General features: G+C 43.0%; 1 protein-coding gene across 7 annotated transcripts; it reads right to left on the bottom strand.

Moving 5' to 3' along the window:
* Window positions 1-27,286, bottom strand: gpatch8 (G patch domain containing 8). Of its 7 annotated transcripts, none has more exons than XM_034088715.2 (9): window positions 23,223-23,300; window positions 22,290-22,326; window positions 15,931-19,073; window positions 10,298-12,352; window positions 7,829-7,896; window positions 7,007-7,093; window positions 6,695-6,838; window positions 6,448-6,578; window positions 1-5,553 (listed from the first exon to the last, which is right to left on the bottom strand). In XM_034088715.2, exons 5-9 carry the CDS (start codon window positions 7,853-7,855, stop codon window positions 1,620-1,622), a joined length of 4,323 nt encoding a protein of 1,440 aa, XP_033944606.1. In that variant the 5' UTR covers window positions 7,856-7,896; window positions 10,298-12,352; window positions 15,931-19,073; window positions 22,290-22,326; window positions 23,223-23,300; the 3' UTR covers window positions 1-1,619. The 7 variants fall into 7 exon arrangements, with proteins under 7 accessions (XP_033944606.1, XP_071060082.1, XP_033944602.1 ...); XM_071203981.1 differs by having other exon boundaries at window positions 10,298-10,339; XM_034088711.2 differs by lacking the exon at window positions 10,298-12,352 and having other exon boundaries at window positions 15,931-16,003; window positions 19,055-19,073.

The following is a 27,286-nucleotide window of genomic DNA, read 5'->3' as shown; positions in this document are numbered from 1 at the left end:
TTTATTTTAATGCAGTTTATTTTTTGGAGCAGTAACCGGAAAATAGCATACTCGGCCAACATGAGAAAATGTCTCAAACCAGTGGGAAAAAACAGACATTTTGAAGCCAAGGCTCTAGCTTGCAAGCCTAATATAATAGAACGTTCCTATGCTTATGGCTTCACAGTTCATTATACACTCATCAAAGGAGCTGAGGTAAAAAAACAACACAAAAATGGGTTAAAGCTGAGGTTCTAATTCTTCTGCTGATAAGTTTCTTGTTGATCTACAGCTTTCACAAGTATTAAGACAGCTAGGGCGCCACCTAGTGTTTAATATTGGACACTGATCCCTACAGGGACTGATGCTGGCGTTTATTCTAATGACTGCCGAGTGGTTGAAAGATGAAATGTTAACATGTGAATTTCTTTAACCCCGCATATTATGGAAAAACACACATGAACTCAAGACTTTATTTGCTGAAACACAGAGGTGCTACTGCTTCACAGACCCCCACCCTTTGCCATCCCAGCCACTGTGAACCGGGTTCTTTTAGAAACAAACTTGATAGAATACATTTCACGTGACCGTCTTCCATCCATCTTGTAATTCTGCTTTTACCAATACCAACCTGCTAGAACGTTAATAGGTTAATCTACAGCCGCTTTATTTACAAAATTACACAAAAGCAAAACACAGCCCTTCTTTTGAAGAGCATTCTGGAAAATAATTTAAAAACAGAAAAATACAATTATTGCAGTATACTACAATCTTATAGTTACATGATGCAAACGCACCATCTTGATGTACAGATTTTCAGTGCAATTTATTCAGGTGCACCCCCACACAGGGAACATGAGCTTTGCCTCAGAGCATCAGGGATGTTCAAAGCCCTCCTTCAACCACCCCCCCCTCCCCTGTCTTTCCCACTAAGAGAATGATTCATAAGGGACATTGTCATACCGACTAGGACACCATAGCGGTCGTTGTATATGGTCATCATTGGTGGGATTCTTCACATTACACACTGATATATGTACACGTTACTGCATTACAAATGAATTGAGACCAAGGATCCAATAGAGATCGAGTAGTCATATTAGAACATAAACAATACCAGTAAATATGAAGTAGTCTGTCTCTGAAGGGTACATTATAGAGTCAAAGCCTACCGCGTACTCCTCACCTTAACATGGTGCAGCTTATAGCTTCAGCCAGCACGTCACTCTATGGCTGCCAAGATGAGCAAAAAAGTCAGAAATAATATTCATATGGAAAACAAACTCCAGTGATTTCTCTTATTCATCATTCAAAAGTAAATGGGTTGTGTTAATTTACCTCAAGTTCGAATATAAACCATGTCTTTAAGAAGTCTCTTTAAACTTGAACTTCTTTTTTAGAAGTTCAGGGCAATGCATAAAAAAATATCTTGCAAAAGCCAGAGGAAAATGTCAACTCTGAGTGGGACACAGGCAGCACCACTTTGTGGCTACAACTCCTGCCCATTGGTCAGTAGAAGGGCTGCTGATTGACAGCTTTCTGTCTCAAAGACTTCATCCAAACCCTGACGGAAGCCGGTTCAGGTCCAGTCTTTCTTTCTTTCAGTGGTTGTGGCTGTGACTATACTTTGCTTGTATCACTCAGGAGCCATGGTTAGGTGGGTGCTGGAGGTCCTGCCCTGAGAAGATGGGGTGTAGCAGCGGGTGAAGTTGGAGAGCTGCTGCTGCAGCAGCCTGTGAGGGGCGGGATGAAAAAAGTGTGGGGTAGAGTCCATGTGGTACATGGTGGAGAGCTAAGGGGCCGTGGTGAAGTGCAGATGCTGGGATAATGTGTATTGGCTGCCCGGAGAGGAAGGCGGTGTGGTGGGCAGGAATCAATCCTGCGTGTCCCAGTGAGTGTCCCAGTGTGTGTCCCAGAGAGTGTCCCAGAGTGTGTCCCAGAGAGTGTCCCAGAGTGTGTCCCAGAGAGTGACTCAGGGAGTGGCCCAGAGGAGACAGGGAGATGGGGGTGAGGTGATGCTGGGGAATGTGGTGTACCTGGGCTAACTGGGCATGTGCAGGGTGAGGGTGGTGGGCATGTGCAGGGTGTTGGTGGATGCCCATGGCTGCGGCTGCAGCTGCGTGGTGCTGCAGGATGGCGTGCTGCACTGTGGTGATTGATGTGCCGGAGGCCATGGACATAGTGGGCTGCTGGATGTGGATCTGCTGCATGGTGGGGGGAGGGGGGGGCTGGGCCAGGCTGGCAGCAGCAGCTGAGGGAAAAGTCTTCACCTGCTTGGCCATCAACTGCTGCTGGATGTGCTGCTGAGCAGCCTGCTGCAGCTTGCCGTATTTCTCCATCTCCTCTGGTGTGAACGTGATGGGCTGACTCTCTAAAGGAGCCAGGCCGTCTTCCTCCGCCTCCATGCACTCCTCCTCTAGGCTGGGTGGGGGGTAAGAAGGGTAGACATGCATCTGATGCTGCTGATGCTGCATTTCTGGCATGAGGGACTCCATCATGGGGTTCTGAGAAGGGTCCTGTCCAGATTCTGCTTGGTACTGGGCCATCGCCATGGAAGGCTCATCGGGTTCGAACAGCGGCAGGGGTTCTTGGTGAACAGGAGCTTCTATAGCGGGATGCTGTGTCTCCTCTTGCACAACTGTGACCTGTGGGGCCTCCTCGACCTTCTGCACCGGGGGAGCTGGTGGTGGGGGGGGAGGGGGGAACTCCCGTATAGCCTCTACCAGGATAACCTCTGGCTCAATACACTTTCCAGCTCCTGATTTATCAACCTCCATAGGTCTGGTGAGGGGAAACAGGGGTTTCTTTCCGGCCTGCAGCTTACCAAAGAGCGGCAGCATGGATTTGCTTCCCAGGGTCGGGGGTAGTTTGGGTCCAAAGTATCCCTGTGGTGGATTTTTAATCTTATTCCCAGATTTTGTTCCTGTGGCAGAATCTTCAGAGCTCCTTTTGGACTGAACCTTCTCCAGCAGCTGGCGTGCAGTCAGGCTGTTTTTCTGTTCTCCTGCATCCCGGGACCCCCCTTGCCTCAGAGACTGTGAGCTGGATGAATGGGTGTTGCGGTTAAGGCCTCGTGAGGAAGATGAACGCGGAGACTGGGAGCGGTAGATGCACGAGCGGTTGAAGTCTCTGCGTTGTGCGTCGGTTTCCACTCCTCGAGCCCTGGGAGCTCGTCGGCGAGAAGAGCCCTTGGTGGAGCTGGAGGATCGGCTGGCTGAGCTGTGGCTTCGGCTGTAGCTGCGCCTCCAGGATCTCGGGCTGGTGCTGCGGCTCCAGCTGCTGGAGCTTCTCGAGCTGCTGCGATGGTGCCGCCGGTGCCTCTTCCTGCGGCTGTGACTGCGTGAACGTGATCGGGATTCTTCTGAGGAGGAAGAGGAGGAACGATGTCTCCTGGATCGTCTATGTCCTCGGCTTCCTCTTCGCTCGTACTCGGAGTCTGAGGAGCGTTTGGAGTGCCTCCGCCTGCGGCCCTCTTTGCTGTAGTTGCTGTAGCTGGAGTTGCTGCGGCTGCGACGGCTGTAGGCGCTGCTGCCTGCCGAGGAGCGCTCGGAGCTGCTGGAGTACGAGTGGCTGCGGGAGGTTTGGCCATGATGGCGCCGGCGACTGCTGCCCCGTCTCTCCCCCCGCCTCGAAGAGCGGCTACAGGACCGCCTCGATTCCTCGCTGTGGTGACGCCGTTGTTCCCGAGGACTTGACCTGTGATGCCGTGAGCGCTTGGCATTAGAGCCCCCTCCTCCTTCACTCCCGCTGCTGGGAGGTCGACCGGGACCGGGATTCTTTTGGGCTGAGGAGGAGCAGGAGGCACTCTGAGATTTTTCACTGGAGTCAGTCTTTTGTCGTTTTGCGCCACTGTGCTCCTCTGAGGAGTTGACTTTGTCGTTGCCTTTTCCAGCTCCTCCTTCCTCTGCTCCAGACTTACAAGGCACTTCCTTATTAGCACGTTTCCTCTTCCCTGTTTCTAATGCTGTGTTTCCTGTAGCTTCTCCACTTCCAGTTGTCAGCTGAACAGACAAGGCCACGGTTTTATCTTCTGACTTTGGTTTGGCTTTTTCCTTTTCATCAACAGCTGCCTCACCTGGATTGGGATCCTTGTTTTTGTTCTTCTTCCGTTTGTGTTTTTTCTTCTTTTTGGGCTTCTCTTGCGTTGCCTCGGTCTCACCCTCCGCATCTTCTTTGGCTCCCTTCCCATCCTTTCCAGTCTTGCGTTTTGAGTGCTTTGCAGACTTCTTGTGCTTCTTCTTTTTCTTTTTTTTCTTGGCACTAGTGCTTCCAGTTTGAAGCTTCTGCTCCTCACTTTCTACTTGCTCAAGCTCTCCTTTTTTTGTTGGCTTATCATTGTCAGTGCTGGTTCCAGGTTTAGTCTTTGCATCTACAGTTGTTGTTGTTGTTGTTGTTGTTGTTGTTATTGAAGCCGCCATCTCTTGCCCCTTGTCATTAGACACTTCACAAGGCTTTGGAGACTTTGTTGCTTTCCCAGCACGCACTCCTTTGTTGCGGGACAGCTTGAAGTCAAAGTAGAGGGGATTGCAGCTGTAGGACAGGGAGGGCTGAGATTTGGTGAATTCGAGGAGCTCAGAGGGCCACTGCAGAGTAGTGCTCTCATCTTTGCTCAGAACTGGGAAGAAGGGACCTGTGGGGATCTTAGGACCCGAGTTGGAATCCTTTCTATCCCGTGTGCTCTCCGCTTTCTGAACAGGGGAAGTGGGCAATGAGACTGTATCTGCTGCGGGGATAGAGACATCCTCCGTCTTTGCTTTAGGCGACGGAGGAGTCGGCTCTGGGTCAGGGGATGGAGGGACATTATCTAGTTCTTTCTCAGGTCTGCATTCCTCTGTAGCGTCGGGCTCTGTCTCTTTAGTCGTTTCTTCAACCTTCTTCCTCTCCTCCTGCCCCTCTTCCTCTTCGTCGTCTGCTTTGATTAGACACTGATCAGTGGCCTTCATAAACAGCAGGAACTGGAAGTGAGGCTTCACCCGGCAGTGAACAGGAGGTATATAGTGATAGTACTCCGGCTCCTGTCCTGCATATCCTTCCTCTTTTTTCATCATCATCTTTAATTTGTTGAGAGTGGAGGCTAGAGAGGCTCCGTCATCAGGCTGCTCCACCTCTTCTGCCACTGCCACACTCACGCTCTCTCCTGCTTCACTTCCTCCTTCACCTTCTCCTTCACCTTCACCTTCCTTAGGGCTGTCCGAGCTGCTGCCAGAAACCTCCTCTTGCCCTCCAGCCTTTTCTCCATCCTGTGACTCTTCATCCTCCATAGCCTCCTCGCCATGATCAGCAAACACTGCGGCGGCTGTTTCCAGCTTTACTGGGGCTTTCTTGGCAAAAGAAAAGGACACACTAACTTTGGATGCCCCACTAGGGGTCGGGGATGAGGAGTTGTTCCTCCCCAGAGAGAAGCTGATGGTTGGAGCTGGTTTTGGGGAGGCTTCCTCAATTTTCTCTTCAAGGGGTGCTTCCGGCACACAGTCTGTCAAATCAGTGTTTTCAGGCATTATGTCGCCATCTTCTAAAGTCTCTCCATCCACAGCCACTGTGGTAGGTTTGAACATGGGCCCACTTCCTGGAGTGCTGTAACACAAAAGCATGATAACAATGAGAACTGGGATGAATGTTTACAACTGAAGAAATACAAGACGTTACTTCGGTGACAGGTTAACTGGATGGTTGCATGCTTCATCTTTTTGTTTGTCATCACAAAGGGCTTGACAGGGTCCTGGTTGTTTTCAGTATCAGGATACAGTTTGATCAACATATTGACAGTAATAAGGAATTACTGTCACATTGTACAGATTTCTATTCCTATCTTTTCTGTATTTATGTTCTTGGCATTTGTAGTACCGTACTTTTCGGACTATAAGCCGCGACTTTTTCCCCCCATTTTGTTTGTACAGCTAACGGCCACTAGGGAACCTCCTACATCTATGGATTTTACAGGTAAAATTAACCACCTTTAACTCTATGGGCTCTATGACCGGTCCGCGCCCGCCACCTTTAAGCGGCGGCTCCAGCAGGAAAAGCTGGAGGCCGGAAAAGAGTGAGACAGGTAGCGCGCTAAAGTAAATGTGGAACCGAGAGACAGAACGAGAGCAAGGCAGACGGACAATTTAGCTGCTGCGGCTTATATGCAGGTGCGCTTTATAGTCCGAAAAGTACGGTACTTCACCTGTCTTTTCATTTCCTCATAATATATTTATGTTTAGTGAATGCCCAAAACCCCAAGGCAAATTCCTTGCAAGTGAAAACCTTGGCAATAAACTGTATTCTGGTGTCCTTCGGACAAAACGGAACATTCATTTCGATATTTGTCCTGTGAGATTGAATTGTTAAAATAATAAGAAATCTATGGCTGTGGTCTTTGTTAGCAAGTTTCATGGTGATCCTTCAAGACATGCACCTGTGTGACCACGACAGATATATTTTGAAATCAAGCCAGCAGAGGGCACTCAAGGAATAAGCTCTTACCGGTCCTGTTGTTTCCTCTGCTCAGCCAACTCATGCAATCTGCGCAGCATCTTTTCTTGCTTTTTTCCACCTTTCCGGGAGCGAGATGACACATTACGAGCAAACTCTCTCTGTTTGAGCTCTTTAAGCCTCTGCATTAGACGAAACAGGGAGAAACGAAACACATCAGGAACTTTTCTCTCACAACAAGATATTCTGACGCAAAAAGACCTTCGTTAAGCACCCAAGAATTGACCCTCTGACATACCTGCTTGTGAGCGTGGTCGTAAGAGTTGATGTGGTTGTCAAACTCCTGGTGTTTGGTGTACTGTTTTTCACATAGCTCACAGTAGAAATTGGCTCTCAGGTCTTCCAAAGCCTTTGCAATGGCTTTCTCCTTTTCCACCTGGTCCTATTGTTGATGGGGAAAACAGAAAGGAATGAGTGAGTGTTTTTGAAAAGTAGAAGATTAGACTCAAATGACAGTAACTAGAGTACTTGCTCTCCCGTTTCTTTCTATGTGAGATGTACTACAGCAGCCCTAGTAGAATCAACACTGATGAGAATGGAACTAGCTCACCTTATATTTTTGCCGTAGTTCTTCTGTGTCTTCCTTCTCAACTTCGAGCACTCTTCTCTTCTCTGTGGCGTCCTCTGCATAGTCCAGCTAAAAAGCATAGACAGCAGTTACAGCACTTGCAGACAACACAGTAGTTTCATTCATCTTATATGCCACTCAAAATGAACTGTGTGAACAAGCAGTTATGCTGTAGGCCCATACGAGCTCTGATGGTCACTTTGTTTTACTTCTGTTTTCTTCCACTTGTTTCTGATGGTGACAGATTGTTCAACTGAAAAGTAACTTAGTCATCTCTTTTTGCAGGTGGCTGTATAAATCCTCTTTATATCCAAAAATTGCAAAACATGAAACCAAAACATCTGAAGTATACATTTCTCTTTAGTTTTTTTCTCAAAGGTGAACACAGGACAGGACTTATGATTTACAAGGCAGTTATGCATAATGTAGCAAACATAAATATAAAAAAAAAAAAATCCTCCTGAAGGCAAAGGAATGATATTCAGCGAAAATTGTGAAGGTCAAATGCAATTTACGACAGGAACTGAAAACACTGGAACATTGTGCAGCCAGCAGATTCAGCAGAACATCTTCATGTGTATTTAGTCAGACAGTGTTACTGTATCATAATGTATTGTGGCATTTAGTTTAAGATGCCATGACAGCTCAACTAAGAACTGGTCTTGTCCAATATGAAAACAATCAGAGATGTCAAAACATCACACATCAGTATAGAGCCAATTGCGCATTTTAAAACTGAAGTTTTTACGTCAAAAAACAACATATAGTGATTGGGGGGGGGGGGGGGGGGGAACGGAATCTCACCTCCATCTCCATGCGTCCCATCCCCATGACATCATATTTGAGGGTGATGGGCACTGGGTCGGTGCGTCCTGAGGGAAAAGAGACAGAGAGAGGACGAGGTGAGTTTTTGAGACTGGGACATGGGGCCAGCTCGAAAACAGCCTGCTTTCATAGCATAGGGGGCTGGGGTTAGAGAATTTGCCTTGAAGTGCAAAGAGACCAGAAAGCTACAGTGAACCAAACACCAGCCATTCTCACAGCTTACTGCAGCCACCGAGTATAAAACACTTTATCTTACTTTCCTTACATTTGACATGGCTGCTGGTTTGCATTTTGAATGAGTCAAATTAGCTGCAAATGTGTTGTTAGATGAGGTCAAGGGCAACAGGGCTGTTTAGCAATATGTCCTACAAAAGAAAGTAACTGGAAACAAGACTGTCCGTTTAGATCTGTTGGCATTTATTTTCAGTGTAGTCGTACAACCCACCGCCCCTCCTCCACCCATTCATTGCTGCAGTCCTGTCAAACCAGAATGCCAAGTTTATCAAGGACACTACAGCTTGAGTGTGTTTGTGTGGTATGTTAGATTGTGTGTGTGTGTGTGTGTGTGTGTGTGTGTGTGTGTGTGTGTGTGTGTGTGTGTGTGTGTGTGTGTGTGTGTGTGTGTGTGTGTGTGTGTGTGTGTGTGTGTGTGTGTGTGTGTGTGTGTGTGTGTGTGTGTGTGTGTGTGTGTGTGTGTGTGTGTGTGTGTGTGTGTGTGTGTGTGTGTGTGTGTGTGTAGGGAGTTGCAACAGGCCTGCGCAGCTGCTGCGACATCCCCATGAGAGGAACAAAGCCACCTAATATTATCTGAGGCCTAATGCATTGTCTCTTTCTGGACGGTCCGCAGGCCTGCTGACCCTTCCACTGTCCTCAGGTTCAAATGTGTTCCCTGGCCCCCTTCCTCATCATGACTTAGAGCTGAGAAATGTATTTTTCGCTGTCTACTTCAGCTATGTTACGTAAGCTGTGAAAAGAGCTAGATTAGAAAGAAATTAACTGTAGAAAAATAAACAAACAACCAAAAAAAAAAACATTACAGATATAAAATATATAAAAATCAAAACTACTCTGGAGATTGACACATAATTGCTTAATCCACTCATAATCAGCCAAACAAAGCAGAGAGAAAGACAGAATAAAAATTAAAAAAGGACACAAGCACTGAACTACAGCAGAGTGACGTCATAGGCCAGGTATCGCCATGGTGACAGTGCAAGGGATGGGGATACTTACCTGGTAAAACATGGGTATGGGGAGTAAGGGGAGGACAGACAGACAGACAGACAGACAGGGGAATCTCAAAACAAAAGGCAAAATAATTTGGACTAGTTCTGCTGCCTCTGTTGCCAGCCAGATACAACAATCAGTTGTTACTGATAGTGATTATCAATTCGGTTTGGTTTCAGTTTTTTCCTCCCACATTTTCAAGTTAGTTTTTTTTCATGAATCAATGTTTTATATATATATATACCATTGGGCATATGGAATGTATAATCAAAGTTTATCTTGTGAAATACCGGTCACAAGTATGGTTTAAGTTTCTTACAAAATTGAGTTTAAATTAAGAGTTGTTTTCTATAAGACAGAAAAAGTGAAGGCTAATACCATACATGTTTAATTTTCTGGCTCGAGTTATACTTTGAGCCAAAGAGTTACTTAATAAGCATTTGAAAGCTTTAAGCTTCCCTTAAACTCTGAATTAATGCATTTCAATTGGAGAGAAAATTACTTCCTGGACACAATTTGATGTTAATATCCGGTTCATTCCTGCATTGTTTTTATAATATTGTCATCACAGCCCAATGACATATTAATTCTGAAATCATAGATGCATGGGCATTGGAACATAGAATGGCCTGCCTGGACTCTCAGTCCCACTGCAGTGTCTGTCATATGAGTGGTTTTATTCCCCTGAAGTAGTAAGAGGACTGACTGTATGCTATGTAGAGCACAAGACTATCAAATGATAGGCGTGTGTTCACACTCTTTACCCAACAGCAGAAAAGTGAAACCAAGACAAGGGGTTGGTCTGTTTTTCAGCCACTGCAGTGGTTATTCTGAATGAAGTCACAAGCTAGGCCCAGAATTAAAGATTAATGAACAATTACAATCATCCCAAACTATCACCAATCTTTAAACACAGTGACAATACTTCCACGTTACCCATTCCAGTGGAAAAGAAAGGGACCAGACAAAAACAATGTGCATCTAAATCACAGGGTGTGAATCACAGGGTTTAAAAAAAAAACTGAAAACAAACAAAATGACAATGTTCTAAGAGTAATACATATGCATGATAATATACAAGCAGCAGAATGAGGACTAATACAGAGAGAATTGAAAGCCTATGTAGCATTGGTGCTCTGATGAGAGGAAAACAAACGAAAAAATGGGAGAAATAAAAACAAAAATAAAGAAAATTCAATTGGGGGATAAAATAACATTTACCACTAAGTTTACCATCAGCACAACATGGGCAGGATCAAATCGCTGTAAAAAAGAAACACCAATTGGTTAAGCAGGAAGATTGAGGCACACAGAGAAGGGAGGGTGGGGTTTGGAGTGTGTCTTTGGGGTTTATTACCAGAGGGGGTTTAGTGTGTCACCCCCCCACCCCCCTCTTCCCTTCACTCATGGCCAGGTGCTTACAGGGATTTCCTCTCACCACTCTCTCCCAACCACTGGTCCCAGTCCCCGGGCGCCTAGCCTGGCATTGCCTCACTCTCTAAACCACAATATGCCCCCAAGGTACCAAACTACCCCCCCTTACAAAATCTGCCCCAAGTCCTGTATCCCTCCATTACTGAAAACCTTCACTTTTAACCTTTACCGAGAAGAGAAATTAGAAACCCAGTCATATAGGTGGTTTTAGAGGAGCTACAATGGGTAAGGGAGTGATTAAAAAAACCTACAACTCAATATTAACTATGATAGGTAAAAGCTAAAAGGCAAGAGTTGTGAATCAAAACTAACATCTACTGTGGAGAGTTTGGTAGGCCTGTCACGATAGTTACATTAGATTGGACAATACACTGCATCATATTCCGATAAATTACATTATTGACATTTTTAAAGACTATTTCTATGCCACAGATTTGATGAAATAATGGCATAATAATGCAAGTAAAATATTTCAAATAGCAACAGACTTTAACTCCTTAAGTATATTAATATATTGGATTGGAATGTGACAGAAATAGAAAAAAGAAATGGAACACACTCTGGCTCTGATAACAGAACTGCGCAATGCAGGTCTGATAATGCCATGGAAACCTCACTGTTTATTCTGGCATGCTGTTCGTGACATTCTTATCTTTACAAACACTCGTGCAACAGGCAATATCAAGGTCCGTTAGAACCTTTGTGGTCATGTCCAAATATCGTACTATAAAATCGAAAGTAATTATTGTGACAGGCCTAGCCTCTGTTGCCAGTCTTTACGTTTAATTTTGTTTTACCATGGGGACAACTATCTAGTCTGAGACGATTGATGCCTTTAGGGACGACCACCATTTCCCCCCTTTAAGCGTTTTGCAAGGCAGATGCTCGTCAGCCCAGTCAAAGCAAATCTCCCTGAGAATCTTTCATTTCCTTACTAGCCTACAGCCAGCGAGATTGTTTTGGGGCGTGCTTTACCCTAGAACAAGTGAACACATGACATACATAAAAATGTACCTGAGCAAAGAGCCAGCAAGGCTTTGAGCAGTGCTTAGAGCGTGGTCTGTGTTGCTATCTAGCAGCAGTTTTCCCAAAGTATCCTAAAAATGTGTTACATTTCACTCTATCCTGTTAAAGTAGTAGCTCAGTACCTCCAACACTGCTTAAAGCCCCAGGTGAGTGTGACGGTTTGAGGCAGGCAGGAGTGCACCGCTAGGACAAACATGCTGTGCAGGAGGGGCAAAGAAACGGGGGGGAGGACGGGAGTGTTTTACCATGGGGACAGAGACATTTGGGGTGTAGAAAGGTGGTGAGGTTTTCCCTGTAAGTTGACTCTATGGCCCGGTCAGTAACAGACGCACACACACATCTCAGTCCCACATGATGACCACACACATACACACAAGCTTCACAGATTTTGAGGTAGAAACAGGCAAACAAGCAGAAGGGGGAAAACATGTCTACTCTGCAAGCCATTCAAAGTCTGAGCCGTGGTTACAGCCAATCAGATACCCGACAGCAGCAACGGAAACTCAAAGAGGAAAAAAAAATCTAACGGACGTGGAGATGATGATTCTAAGGGATGTGATGGAATCATAGCTTCCTAAATCTACCTTGATTTGAAATGGATTGTTGTTCTTTGTTCAAATCGAAGCACTTTACTCATTGTGCAGATTGAAATAAAGGTTTAGTGATTATGAAGCAAAGAGGAGGAAGCTGACAGAGGCCATTAGCCTACGGTACACTGTCAAAGGGGTGTTACATTGAGGTCAACTGCAGAGTGGGAGAAAGAAAACACACCCAAACACACATACTGACATACAGAGGGGATCCAACAAACCTTACCTAAAAAGGGGCAAAAAGGACAAAAGAAGAATAAGAACAAAGTCAATACAGTGAAAAACTTAAAAAGGGGACACAATGCTTTCACTTCAAACTTCAAAAACCTTCTCTTCTTGCAGGGAGGACAGGACAGGAAAGGAAGATAATAATGATTATCCAGCCAACTTCAATGTGATGCAAGGGCGTTTTTGTGTTGTGTGACACTACAAGTGCATTTAGCAAATTTGAACAGAGATAGTAGGCACCTTCATGGGCCATTCATTCCTACAAAACAACTGGACACACTTTGCTGCAGTCTCATCTGCCCACAAAGCAGGACGCTTACATAACCACACATCAGAGGGGCCAGCAGCAAACACAAGAGCACAGTCAGCCCCTGCTACTTGTTCTCTTCTCCACAAAGCACACATTCTTATCACATCAAATCGATTGCTATTCAGCTGTTCAAGGCCAGATGGAAATGCATGCACACCAAAATGCTAAGCTCAGAAATGACTGCTGCGTCTTTACTCTGGAATCACTTGTCAGCCTGCCCAGAATGACGCAGCTTTCTGGTCTACTCTGGTCCCTGGCCTTCGTCAGGCCGAGAACACCTATGAGACGACACAGGGATCCACGGCCATATATGTGCATGAACAAGAGGTGCCAGGGTGGCCTCAACGCAGCTCAACAGCCAGTCATCAGCTCTGCATGTCTCTGAAGGCTCACCAATGAACACAATCAAAATGTAATATCTAAATGTCAGATTGCAATATATCATGACACTTCAATCCGACACAGTGGAGAGCAGATCTAAATAAAGACAAGAGTGACTCCAGAGTAGGGATGCCAGCGATTATTCGTTACAGTCTCCATAATCGAATATTATTTTTAAAAATCGATTTTATTTATATATTTTTTTTTTATTATTTAAATTTTTTTAATTATTATTTATGTTTTTTTTTTTTTTTTTCTGGCTTAGTTTCAACCAAAATATATATATAAATATATATATATGCTAATAATAGTAATAGTAATAGTATTAATAATTGTAAATGGCCATTGGTCACACCACCAGTTTGTTTTACTGTAAACTTGGAGGAAGCCTGCGCAGAGCAGACTGCTGCTGCAGCAGCTACACACCGACCCCACCCCCGCCCCCCCTCTCCCTCTCTCGTGCGACTAAAGATGAACAAAGCGGCAGGTAAAAAGAGTTCCTCCTCGTGGAACTACTTCGAACTTACAAGTCCAAAGGAAGTTAAATGCAAGCTCTGAGAAAAGACGTTGGTCTATCACAGCTCAACCTCAACAATGCGTTCGCATTTGAGTGCGAAGCACGCCAAAGAGGTTACAGAGAAAGACGCAGCACAGCTGGCCATTACCAACTTCACTTCAAGGCCACGTCGTTGTGATGACATGCTTGTTTGTTGTTTGTGCTGTTAAACATGTTACAGTAAAGACAACAACGGAATTCCTTTTGTTTTATTCGCCAGGGCTGCCGAATAATCGATTTTGATCATGGTCAGTTTCTGGCAACCCTACTCCAGAGAGGGAGCCATTCCTCCTTTTCTTCTCATTTACAACGAAGTTGAGCACCACAGCCGGTATCTGCAAAAGCAAGGACATCTATAGGCAGGGTAAACCCCTGTTTTCTAAACACCTGATACAAATGAATGCATATTTTCATCAAGTCTTCTGTGTCTGTTGTATTACAAAACCACAAACACGGGGAAGGCATGGACTTTTCATAATCTGATTATGCTGAATACAAATTAAATTCTGAACGCAGATACCTTCTTGCTGGGTTTAAAGGGAAATAAATGCTCTTAAGCAACAAATGAGAAGAATAAGTAGAAGAAAATGACTGCATGAGAGTTATAGAAATAAAAGCTCTGATGTTAAAATGGTGTGGGATGACAGGAGAGAAAAGAACACGATTGAGGAGGCAGACAAAACTAAATGCCAGAAATGATGCAGAAAAACCAGCTTGGTTCTTAGCTAACTGCCAGGACCCATTCGCTTGCCAGTGATGTCATCACTCATGGCCAATGCTATACGTCATCCTCTTTGGAGAAAGTGCATGGAAGGGTGCAGCTCTGAAGAGGGAGTTAGGAAGTTCAAACTAAAAGAGAGAATAAAGAAAGTGAGAGAAAGAGGCTGATGAGACAGGAAGAGGCTCGGTGGAAACATGCCAGGGCTCTGCACCACTGCCTCTGAGCCAATGAGCCGACGAGCAGAGCAGGGTCGAGCTAATGATGTGCTGACGTTAGCCAAGACCAACCCCCACACTCAGCTCTGTTCAGGCCTGCCCCCTCTTTCAGCAAGTCAATCAACTGGGACATCCAATTACAGATGTCTCCTGAAAGTAAACTTCTCTAATGCAGCTTTCTTGTTGAAAGCTTTCTACACAAGTTCATTCAATGGGAAGAGCTTTCAGAGCATTTTTACAGCACCGCTTTTACTTCACTCGGAAGAGACCGCAATTCTCGATCTTAAAAAATGGAACGGATGGTGTACACATGATGTTAATCAGTTTAAGTAAATAATATACTAACTATAGAGTAGGATTGAAACGGTTATCTGGTTCATAATAAACCATGCTAAAATTGATTAAAATTGGTATCACTATCTTTTTTTAAATCATTAAAAACAGACTGTCCAGCATCAACCAAAGTTAACAACAGTCTCCCAGAAGCAGGCGGAGCATGCAACGTGGGTCTGTTTTGCGTCAATGTTAACATGGTGGAAGGCAGTCAGAGCTCTGGAGGTTTTTCCTTTTTCGAAATATACATTGGTTCTGGACTAGGTCCAATGGCATTGTCACAGCGGCCTGTTCTTACATTGCATTTACAACAAGGCCGGAAAAGCCCTTGAAAAAAAAGGGTGTGCTATGCATTCCTGCAAGTTGACAGCTCTGTTGGCTAGAGTTCCGGCTACCCTGTTTACCATTTTAGTGTTTCCAAGTCAACCATGTGCTCTTCGTTATAATGCAGCTGCAACCCTGCCCCAATGTTTCGGAAGAGGTACATTTAGCTTCTTTTCCGGCAATGTAAGTTGAGAAGAGGATGTATGTTTTTAACCAGGGGTAAGATCTGGAGATGATGCAAGACTTGTGTGCTAGCACATCTGCAATACATAAATCCATAACCACTTGTTCTCAAAGTTCGTTGGCTAAAACAACTGAATGTGAACAAGGCTGTCTTCAATTATACTGTGATTTTGAAGGAGGACCGAAAGCTCGCTTTAATCTGTATTGCATAATTGAAAGACAAATAAACACTCCACTCCTATCCCTCAACCCACTATGGTCCCTGCCCTCGGTGTAACTCCTTTACAAGGCCTCTGAAACATTCCCCTCCCTCTTCCATTCCAGGGAACAGCAGCGAGAGAGCGACAGGAACTGGAATGAGGTTTGTTTGAATACAAATTGATTTTAGCTAGCAACAGACACAAAGGAAAAGACCAGAGAAAGAAACGGAAAAGAAACATTTGCTGATACAACAAAACCTAGAAATGTGAGGGCGAAGAAAATGACATAGGGTTGGTGGCTCAGTACCACCAGCATACATTGCAAACAGATGTTCAGAAGAGTTTGTCCTTACCCTGCATGCTTTTGCCAAGACCTTGCCCCGACTTCCAGCCATGTTTCTGAAGCAGCCGGTGCCCAATGTTATCCTAGCAGAGAGAACAGAGGAGAAAAAAACCAAAAATATTCCAATAATAAGAAGAGCTTTTCCCTGTTGGGTTTTCATCAAAAACAAACAAACAAAAACAAAAAGACACTCAGATCACACTATCATCATCAGCACAACCACCACCATCACCATTATTGTCATCCACATCACCTACAGCGTGTATTATCAGTGTCTTCCAGCACAAGGAGTGGTAAGGACGGTTAGGGTGGGGGGGGTAGATGGTTGGAGACTGAGAGGAAGGGTAGCTTGTCCACTATGAACACTACATGAGGCTATGTGTAGCTTGTAAACTACAGGACACCCTCCTACAGAGTGCTGTTTTGTAAGGCAAAGTCATTTCTTTATCTTTTACTTTGGACGATAAAGATAACATTGAGTCACATCCACTAACTGAGAAGTTAAGAGGAGTGGTAGGAAGGAGGGAGGCAATATATGTATCACACACGCATACATATATGAACCACTACAGAGCAAGATCTTAGTACACAAAGAAAAGTGACACAGAACAGGTATGGAAATCTTGCATTAACAAAACAAAGATCAGAAACTCCAAGCTTGCTGTGATTCCGTAACCATGACAAGGAGAGCACCATGAAAACATATGCAGCGGTCACAAAAACTATAGCAAGAGGAAGAGACAGAAGTGGGGCTAATGGGCCTTGGATTACCATTACAAGGCCCAGGGTGGACAGAATATGCACGTGTGAGGGGATATGTGAGTGTGCCGGTGAAGAGAGGGAGACATTGTGTGCACGTAGCCCCGTTGGATTCACTAGAAATAGCTGTTGTGAATGATTTGGACACCTCCAGTATCTTTCGTCTTTTATCAATGGTCTGATCCAAACCATATGCACAATTATGATTCTAAACCATTATTAGACACAAATGTGTGCTGTTAGCTTGCCTCTTATTTAAATCCTCATTTTTTCAAATGAAGTGCAGGCGATGTCGAGAAAATCTGGTCTGTACTTTGTCAAGTGTTTTCATTTTAAGACTGAGCACACAACAGGAGTTTGTCAGAAGCATTATCTCTTTCTGGAAAATATGTTGTATAAGAGGGGTGGCGCCTGGCTAGAGCACAAAAGAGGCTCATCATTTGGTCATAAACAATGCAATTATATGAACTAAATATGAATAACTAAATATGAATTTGGGGTTGTATTTGAATACTTTAGGAAAGTATACAGACAATGTACATGTGGGCAAGATCAGACCCATTATATTGAATCAAAGAGGCAAGAGAGAAGTGCGAGAACACACACAACAGCAGTTCCTAGTATACTCAGGGGGGCAATTGCACAAGTCTGAGAGCGTTATATCACTAGTATGGGTCAGCAAGAAAAACAAAAACATTAAGTGAAATGCAAGATCATCCCACCACTACACACTACAGTACATCCTCAAGCACAAATAAACAATGAGATTTCTTAATAAGCAGTGTTTTCTGTTGTGATTATAACTATTCCAAGCTTTGCTAACATTCACCAGAGTGCTGCATTCTACCAAAAAAAACATACAAACCAAACATAAAGGATATTTATAATCACAAAGAGATTGACATCACCACTTTCACAAACAGAAAGTGAAGGGGTTGGAACAAAACAGCATGCAGCTTTTTGTTAAATATTTTAACAAAAAGTATCGTCGGTGTTAGTAGCGTGAATGGCACACATACAGAGGGGGTGGAGCGGGCTGGGGTGGAGGGCGGGTAACAAAACTCCATCTATGTTAGCTTCAGGTGGATCAGGCACAGAGAGGAAGGTGATGGCTCAACAGGGCTCAATTAGTTCTCTTTGACAAAGAGGAGGTGGGGACAGAACAGAGCAGGCTGAGCCATGGTGGAGGTGAGTTTCTGGGGTGTTGGAGGTGAGCTGAGCTTGAATGGGTTAGTGCATGTGAAGGGGAGTGGGATTCACACACACAGCACACACTGCATCTCCGCCCAAAGGGTCTCATTTGTGGTACATTTGGCATAATCATGTTCAAACCCTGTTGGCGTTTAGGAGCAAACTGATGCCTTCTTTTGCCCTATTTATTATTTCAGAGAGAAAAAAACCGATAGGTTCGTGTTTAGAACGGTGAAATCCCAGATATCTGCAATACATCTATCCAAGACAACTGGCTGATGTTTTCCTCCCAAGAGAAAAGCTTAACTGCCTCACTTCCTGTTTCTGTTGGCTTTGGTATTTCCCCCCCACTATTTCATGGATCTATGAGCTGTGTTTACATTCAGATCCCTTTCCGCTGCGGGGTGAGATAGGAGGGAATCTGTGCTGGGTCTCACATGGCGGGAAGGGAACTGAGGACACCTGCTTGTTTTAAATTATAACTGGGACATTACATCCTACATTTGACATGCTTTCACTGTGCATTGCCTGGCAGTTCCTTGGCATGTCACCACCAAAGATAGGCTGCATGGCTAATGTTTGTTGCCTCCTGCATGGTGGACAACATGTCCCCTGACTTCATTATGTAGGAAACACAGCAGAATTTGCTGCAGTGGATGCCTCCCCTCCCACCGACATTGGGTATGCTTCTGTCTCTTACTGCAGTATTATGGTGCACCACTCTACACATGATTATCTATATTGATTTGGGGAATAAGCTGATCTAAGGAAAAGGAAAATGAGATGCACCCTATACTAGCTGCTCCTGTCTCGTGTTTACACAATCCCCGTTTGCTGATTTGTTTATTTTTGATCTGGAAAACTAGAGAAGTCTGACCAAGGGTCTTATAATGAAATGTTCTGAAAGCTCAGAGAACATAAGCCCTACCTTAAATTAAATGTGTTTCTCATAGAAAGCTTGTTTTTGGAGGGCAAGTTGGATAAGGCATCAGTCGCAACTGCTGACACTAATAAAAAGATTAGTTCAAAATGGGCTCAGCATACTAAGAGGGCGGAGATGAGGCGTTCACTGCGTGTCTGAACAACAGATGAGTGCACCAAAAGAATAGACAGACAGACGGATGAAAGCAACGACGGCGAGTCCAACAGCAGTGCAAGTGGAGTGAAGGCATTTCCATACGAACCTGGCTTTAAAATACTGGGCTGTCAAAAAAACAGTCACACGTGACACAACGTAAGAAACCGGCCAAACGCTTTCAACTGCAATTCTGCTAGCTTCTCTAAGTTCTTACATATGCAAATCTTTCTCTCTGCTCTTAAACAAACATAATACTGTATACAAACAGAAAGGGCATGTCAATAAATCCACCAACTGACTGTTAATACAGGAGAAAGAAAAAATTGAAAATGTTATCCAAACAAAAGAGATCTAAAAGGAGAGGTGTTTTTAAAACTGTACCGTCATCGGCGCAGTGCATGGAAAAAGATAAGGGGAAGGGAAGTGATATGCAGGGGACCCCACCTAGAGACCTCAGAGTATTTAGTAATCTTATAGTTTCAGTCGAAGCAGTCATTGATATGTCTACAGTACTGGAGCATGTCTCGATATTAGAAAATGCTCTGGTTCCAGAGAAAGATGTAACACACATGCATATTAATCTATGCAAGTGACTCAACTAAATCAACTCAAACTACATATTTTATATCATTTTGGGGGATTATTGCTCACAAAAACAGATTTGAGAGTTTGCATGTTCTGATGAGTAAACAGACCCTTTAGGGTTCTGTCTTGCAGAAAAAGGGGGGCTGCTGCAGTTACTCATCCTCCTCTCTCGTGTCCTTGAGGAATGTGTTTTTGGAAGTGCTGGTGGAGGACAGGGCCTGCTGACTGCTGCTCCTCATAAGCTTTTGCAGCTCCCTTGTGCATTCCTTGTTGGTCTCCACTTTTGCAGGTGTGACTAAATGGAAACAACTGTCTCAGTGCATCAAGAGTCAAATTGCTTTAACAGCAGGCTCCTTTTTCCCAGCAAATGGAGGTGAAGTGTGGAAGTGTCAGAGTGACCGCGAAGGGATAACAGATTTCATGAATTAAGTGATTGGGAAAATGAGAAACATTTTAAAATACATACTTACCTCATAATTCTGAAAGCCCAATGCATCAACCGGAAATTAAGTTGACACTGAAGCCAACATTTGTAGCGGTCTCCAGTAACTTTAAACGGAGACTGTAAAACTGGCCTTCCCATTCAGTTTGAAGTGGGTTTTTTGGTTAGGTTATTCTTTTTCTCCACACTTACCCCATTGCTGACTTTAAAACAGATTATTTTTAGGGCATTAGCAATGACCTTGAACACAGCATCACTGATGCTCTCTGGATTAAGGCTGGTGCTTAATAGAAAGCTTGCCATGTTGCAAATAATGTAGGCCACGAGTAGGGCAGGATTAAAATAAAAAAAGGATTGGGCGTTTTCATTTTCTTATCAAATTGTCATATCTAATACACCATATATTTTAGCACCTGTAGTACAAGTTGAGACAAGTAGTAATGAATAACTCTTGAATGCAAAAAGTTGAAACAACATTTTTACTAAGAGAAAAACGCATTGTGGTCTGCGTACATGTGATTCTTAGATTTCTGGTGCGTATATGTGGTTTCTGTGGCTCTGAGGCTGCCCGCTGCATATCGCTTAGACAGGGTCAGAGGGGGAAGGAGGGGAGGTTGGAGGGACTGAAAGGGGGCAGATGACGTAGGAGGGATGAGTATTGGAGGAAAACTGTAGTAGTGATTAGGACAGAGTGTTGAGATAAAATAGTACTGAATGCTCCCAAGTTAACACATGCAATGCAAAAACAATGTTATAGAGAAAGAGCAAAAGACCAAAGGGGAAAGACAGAAAGAGAAAAAAGATCCCAATAAAGTACCACAGACCTCGAGCTGCCTATAGTTCACACACAATAAGTGGCGGGGGAGGGGCTCCGAGAAGCTGGGCCAAAGCATTCACTAACAGATCAGGCCTGTGTACCTGTAACAACACTGTCACATACTCTATGTCAGTCTGTGTTTTACCGTGATGTTTTAGCTATCCATTTAGGTGCACTGTTTAAGGCTGATTAAGGGGTAGCATTTTTGGACTATACTGTTTGTACATGTTGCATTTGACAGTCTTATAAACTGTGTAATTTGTATTATTGAAATATAACTGATGTAACGAAACTGTGTCACCAGATCCTTTAAAATAATCCTCAGGGTTAACAAACATTCATAGTGACTTGCTTGTAGTTAAACAGTCTGCCACCATGTCTTTGAGCATGCACTTTCCAAAGAGAATATGTAAAGGTGTGTATTTCTATTAGTGACGATGTGACAGTTGACACCCCCCACAGTTGTGGCCATGTCTTTTCCACATGTGTGATGCTGCAGCGCTGCCCTCAACGCCCCTCCACAAATAATAGCGCAGGAGCTAAAGAGTCACTCAAGCCAGGTGAGAAGGCCACCTCTCTCTATTTTTATTTCTCCCCCTCCACCACCCACACACAGTGGGAGGTGTGTGTGCCTGTTAGAAAACATTATAAGTGAAACTCAACCAGGATGTAAAAAAAATTCTATGCCAGATTCTGGCACATCTTAAACGCAAATATAGGCTACACATTTGATCATACAGTGATAAATTAGAAAATTGTGAATAAATTAAGGTTTTTTTTTTCCCTTTCAAAATTAAATTTATTCCGCTGCTTGAATGTTTATTTTTTTAATTGACGGGAATGTTTAATCTCAATTTTTGTATTTTCTCAGGCAATCCTGTTCTTATTTCATGATACTCATAATGTACTTGTTTAATTATGTTTCAAATATCTAGTTTACTTATGTTGCAATCTAGCTATGTTAATTATTTAAATATAGCTTTAATTTAGGAAAGAATTAAATCCCTTTTATTTGTCATGCTTTTGTTTGATGATTATAGAATCTGAAGAAAGTGAGCATGCCTGTTAGATTGCCGGTACTATCTGATTGACTTTCAAAGCACATCCCTAAGGTTGAGGAGAGGCCATGGGACACTGTGTAGGTAAGAGGAGTTTGGGCCTGCTCACCAAAGAGCTTCAGTGACAGAGAGGGGCAGGGGGGGTGGAGAGAGTGGGAAAGACAGAAAAAAAGAGAGCTGCCTGCGCCATTATCTTTGTGCCTCTTCAGCGAAAAAAATGCAGTCCCAGTTGCACAAGCACCATGCCAGCACAGAATGACAGAGGGTACTGTACAACGAATCACTGTGTAGTAGGGAGGGAGCGAGAGAGAAGTAGAGGTAGAGAGAGAATAGATGTAGAGTGCGACAGTAGTGAAACGGAGAGAGAGAAAGACAGTCAGAGAAGCGTTACAAGGACCCTAAAGATAGGAGTAAGAAAGCAGAGCGTGCAAATACAAACCGGGTCATTGCTGCTTAGCTAATAGGGGGCCAATTCGCTGCAGGAGAGAAATGTCGAACACCCCAAGTTGTGTACAATAAGATAACTGTCCTATAGACACAAACACTTACACACAAATTCTAGAGCTACATGGACACACACTCATTCAAACACAGATGTAGCCATTCACGCCATCTTATGTGTGCTATTTTGTTTGCTAAATGGAGTGGAAAAAGCACTGCCAACTTTTTATAATCGGAAACATTTGAGCCACTGAAAAATAGTCAGATATACAGGTGTAAACACTTCTTAATCTGGCAGTTTTTTTAATGCAAAATGGTAACATGTGCCTTGATTCAAGAGGATTGCATTTATGATCTTAACCCTTTGAATACATTTTAAATCCGTGAATCATCAAATCAGTTGTTGAAAAGGTAAATCACCCTCTCAACATGGCTCAGTGCAGAAACCTTGTTTAAAGCAGGTATATCCACAATAAAGTCTTGTCATTACCAAATAAAAATGAATAACAGCTAGGATGATTAGAAAACAGCCATTGATGACAGTGCTTTATCCACCCCATGCTTTCAGTCATCTTATCTCATTGTGCTAAGATGACTAACAATGACTAATGGGAGACTGATACATAAATCAAATGATTATCTGTAAGCTGCACATGAAACAGGAAGATCTAGCATATACATTATCTTTTAACTATCACACAGGAAATGGAATAGGCAGAGGACATGGGAAGTGGGAGGGACTTAAAGGGTATTAATGACCATGAGACAGGTGATTCTACAGGTTAGGTGGCAAGTGTGTTTACGAAAACACTGGATGCATCTACATGAGCAGAATGAATGGATTTTATAGGTGTGGCTTTTATTTCTCCCTGGACCAATCATCCACTCTCACAGCTGGTCCAATGGTGTGGGATGATGAATGCAGCCTTACCGATTCGATGGGCTTGTCCAGGGACGCCTGCTCCAGCTCCAAATGGCCTTCTTCATACTGGTCAAAGTGATTCCCACCCTGAGTGAAAAACATGTAAAAGCTTAATTTAGAAATATCATGTAGACTTGCTTTCTTTCATCATCATCAGTTAAATCAGTTTTTGAGCTAATCCTAAATATTCCAGTCAGTGGTGAGGATTTAACTGCATTAAGTAGTTTTTGGGTTTATCATGCAATCTCAGGCCAAAATAATCACAACATATGCTTCATTAATTATGTTTACCTCTCAAATAAAAGCAAAACACACATTCCACAAACAGCATGTGGTTTACTGCATATAAAATCATGTTTATGACATTTATATAGTTTAATAAAAAACATATCAAGTAAGAAAACCATTACTCCACTATAAACAATCCCATTTTCCAGTTATTTAAACTTAAAAAAGCCTTTAATTTGAAGTTTGGGTTGTTATTTCAGGAAGCAGATTCCTGGTAAATGTATTCCAGGAGTAGCAGCAGTGAAGGATGACTTCCGCCTTAGGCTATTTGTTGTCTGAATTTGAAGCTGGGCTTTACTTACACAAATTGAGCATTTCATTTTAAGTCCATACCCTGGGAGGGACTGAGAGTGAGTAATGGGCTTGCTACCCTGACCAAAAGGGTTATGTTTATAGAGCAGTTTCTGCTCAGAGACAGATGGCTTCCTCTCTTAAGCAGCAGAAGAGAGACGAAGGTCATGTTTGTGAGTGTTTTTTCTACTGACCTTCAGAAAAAACTGAACAAGTCCAAAAATAGTTTGTGGTACAATATTTACTAGATGCCTGCAGCAACTAGCAATAGTAATCTATCTGGGAGATGGAACAGGCACTGCAAAAAAATGATTTGCCTTTGTATTATTCAGGACTTCTTCCTTCACTGCTAAAAAGTATATGGTTACAGCTGCAGAACTGTGCAGCAAAGACAATGCTAACATGGACTGGGCTATGCAAGCAGCTGTACCCCCTACATTCTCTAGGGGGATCTGGGTTTTGCAGAGATAAGCAACTACTCAAATCCGCCCACCATAAAGAGGCGATTTGATGCCACACTGGCAGCCATTAATTCAGATGAGACAGGACCTCTCGTCAGCATGAGTGAAGCCCGGGATTATGAGAAGGAGATTCAGAGAATAGCAAAGGATTTATTTATGAACAAATCAATTTATCCCTGGCTTCTCTTCCCCAGCCACCTCTCTTCCTCCTGACTTTCTGCTCAGACCCCTTAATGTGCTATCAAGCACAACCTCGGCCTGCCACAATGACTTCGTATGTTCTGCTGCTTTCTCATCCCCTGAGTCTGGTAAACAAACACCACGGCAATGCTGCATAGAACTGATCTTCGCTGTGTCCTCTGATATTACAAGAGAACATTTCTCTTTGTTTTTAAACGCTGATATGAGCGCTCCATACCACTTAACATTAACAAATAAGAGAACTAATGCCAGCCAGCAGTGTAGATGCTCATAAATAACCTGGTGTCTTGCAATTCAAGATAAGCCGCATTCTAAAGCTGCTGAAACATAGCTCCATATTGCAAATGGACTTGTTTTGCTTTAGATAGTAGGTAGACCATCAGTGGGAGTTTCCTTCTCCGTGTTGCTTGGCAGCTTGCTTTAGTCCATGGAGTCAAGGAGAAACTTTCTGAATACTGAGCAAATGAATCCTTCACAGCAGATCTCCCACACAGAGCTCCACTGTGCTGAGCCAAAGCTGCCTTCAACAGACTCATTCAGAGCACACAACATTTAGCTCTCACTGACAAAAAAGCTGAATACTGAGTTCCCCACTCGACAGCATCACAGTGGCTTTAGAGGGAAAAACACTGGCTAATTTCACAAGCAATTATACATGCTTAAAATTGTAATGGCCTGTCTACTAATTCACCCATTCGCCATATCATCGCTACAAAAAGTACTTGACTGCTTTTGAAAAAAACAACTACAGCATTTTAAGCAAAGTTTATAACTGTCCAAAAGCAAAAGAACCCCCCAAAATACCTAAGAAAACAAACTGAGTATCAACGGCTTCTTGTTCAAAAACACTTGCTCTTTTTCAAAAATGGGCCAAATATTACACAACAAATGACGTCAGAAAAATGTAAGGACAAGTTAGGTGTTGCATTTTTTTTATCAATACCCTTTAAATGTCCCTGAACACTGCAGTTACTTCACTCTAAACCAATTCGAAATATTCTAAATACAAGCACACATTTTTGGTCACACAATATGTTTACCATCTTCTATATATTAACATTCATTGTATATACATAACATGAAACCACAACTTTTCTAATTTGTACCATGTGAAAAAATGGTTCCTGGAGGAAATGTTTTGCAACTTGTAGCTGAATGACAGACTTACAACCCGAGGTAATCCCAAAACTCAATTTTCAAGTTGCTTTAAATTTGATAAAAACCAAATGACAATTTATTTCAAAACACTGCATTGATATATTTAGAACGGAAAACATTATGACACATTATCTGCATACTTTGTTACAAAGGATGTCTTCTATTGACAGTTTTGAGATCAGTCAATAACCATACATTAAATCATTAAAAATATGTTGGGTGGCTTAAAATATGTATTGCCAGAAAGTACAAATGCTGCAGAGTTAAAGTAGGGGATTAGAATGTCATGTAAAGAATTTGAAGTAAACAAATATGATGAATGACAATGTTTATGGTGAAAAAAACACATGTTAACATGGTCATCTTGTTTTCTGTAATCTTTAATTTTGTGTTTGGCTTGTACTGGGTGCGGTCCTCGATCAAAGATAGACAAGTGAAAGACAAACAGCTCATATGTGGATGTAATTCAGCAACTCAACTCTGGCACTACTGTTGTAAATATGCAAACTAAAACCTTTACAAAAAGGCATGTTAAAACTGTTCACTAGGGACGGATTTATTTGTAAAATTGCTTGACATTTCCCCACAAACGAAGCAAAATGGAAACCCATTGTTACTAACTTCTCTACTTGTGAATTGTACGTTTAAGTCGAATGATAGAAACAAACAAAATGAAGGCTAGATAAACCAGTCTTGGCAACGGTACAAAAACAAAAAAAGTTAAGCAATTATGTCACCTTTACCGTAAAGGCTTTACGCAAGGAAAACACAGGTTATAAAACAGTTTGAAATAAAACTTTTTTTTAAATATCAGCTAATAAGTGGACAAGGATATGTTGTTGATCTAAAAGCAATCGATAAACATGCCTCAGACATTTAAGTAGCAAACTGTAAGATATAATTTCATGTGTCATTTATTATCGAGCCTACATACATCTGGTTAAAACTAGGTCAATTTTAACACGCTAACTAGCTGCTGTGGTTGTTGTCAAAATGATACAGCCATTTCTAGCTAGTACTACAACTGCTAATGAATGTGCGTACCAGTTAGCTACAAGCTAACTAGCAATCCATCGTTAGCATATGTCGATAAACAACCACACTACCCAAGGTCACTAACAGCTAGTTGGACTTCAATATATATGTTGCTGTTGCGTGGTTAAGATAGTTTGCGTGGTAAGCATAATCGTAAGGCTAATAACCAATGACAGGAGCCAAATATAGCACGCAGCCAAACACTGAGACGTCAGGGAAGTAACATTCAAAAGAACCGCAGTGCACTAGCGTTAGCTTAGCCAGCTTGCGGTGCTAGCAAGCGACATCTAGATTAGACGTTTGCATTTACATTTAACCACCCGCTACGTTGTAAACCATATGTATGTGCTTAAACACACATACATGGTGAAATATGTGCAAACCGTCAATTGTTTAACATGCATTACCTTGAAATCACGCTCTTCGTTGAACCTAGAAAATCTGTCGGCCATTTTCTGAACCGAGCAGCAGCTTCTCTATTGCTCCGTCTGTCTGTGTCCAACAGATGCACTGTGTTGCTGCCGCTGCTGCGGATGATGAGGTGCTCTAAGCAAATGATCCTGCCTCTGTCAACTGACCTTTCGCTAACAATTTTCACCATACACTGTAACAGTATGATTCCCAGCAATATGTTACATG

The sequence above is a fragment of the Pseudochaenichthys georgianus genome, chromosome 8 (genome assembly GCF_902827115.2).
Source record: "Pseudochaenichthys georgianus chromosome 8, fPseGeo1.2, whole genome shotgun sequence".
NCBI lineage: Eukaryota > Metazoa > Chordata > Actinopteri > Perciformes > Channichthyidae > Pseudochaenichthys > Pseudochaenichthys georgianus.
This window is presented reverse-complemented; position numbering and strand designations above follow the sequence as displayed.

Coding starts and splice junctions, on each gene's coding strand:
- gpatch8 (XM_034088710.2), bottom strand. CDS start 27,099: ATGGCCGACAGATTTTCTAGGTTCAACGAAGAGCGTGATTTCAAG. Junction 7,094..7,828: donor TGGGACGCATGGAGATGGAG/GTGAGATTCCGT, acceptor TATGCTTTTTAG/CTGGACTATGCAGAGGACGC. Junction 6,579..6,694: donor ACGACCACGCTCACAAGCAG/GTATGTCAGAGG, acceptor CGTCTAATGCAG/AGGCTTAAAGAGCTCAAACA.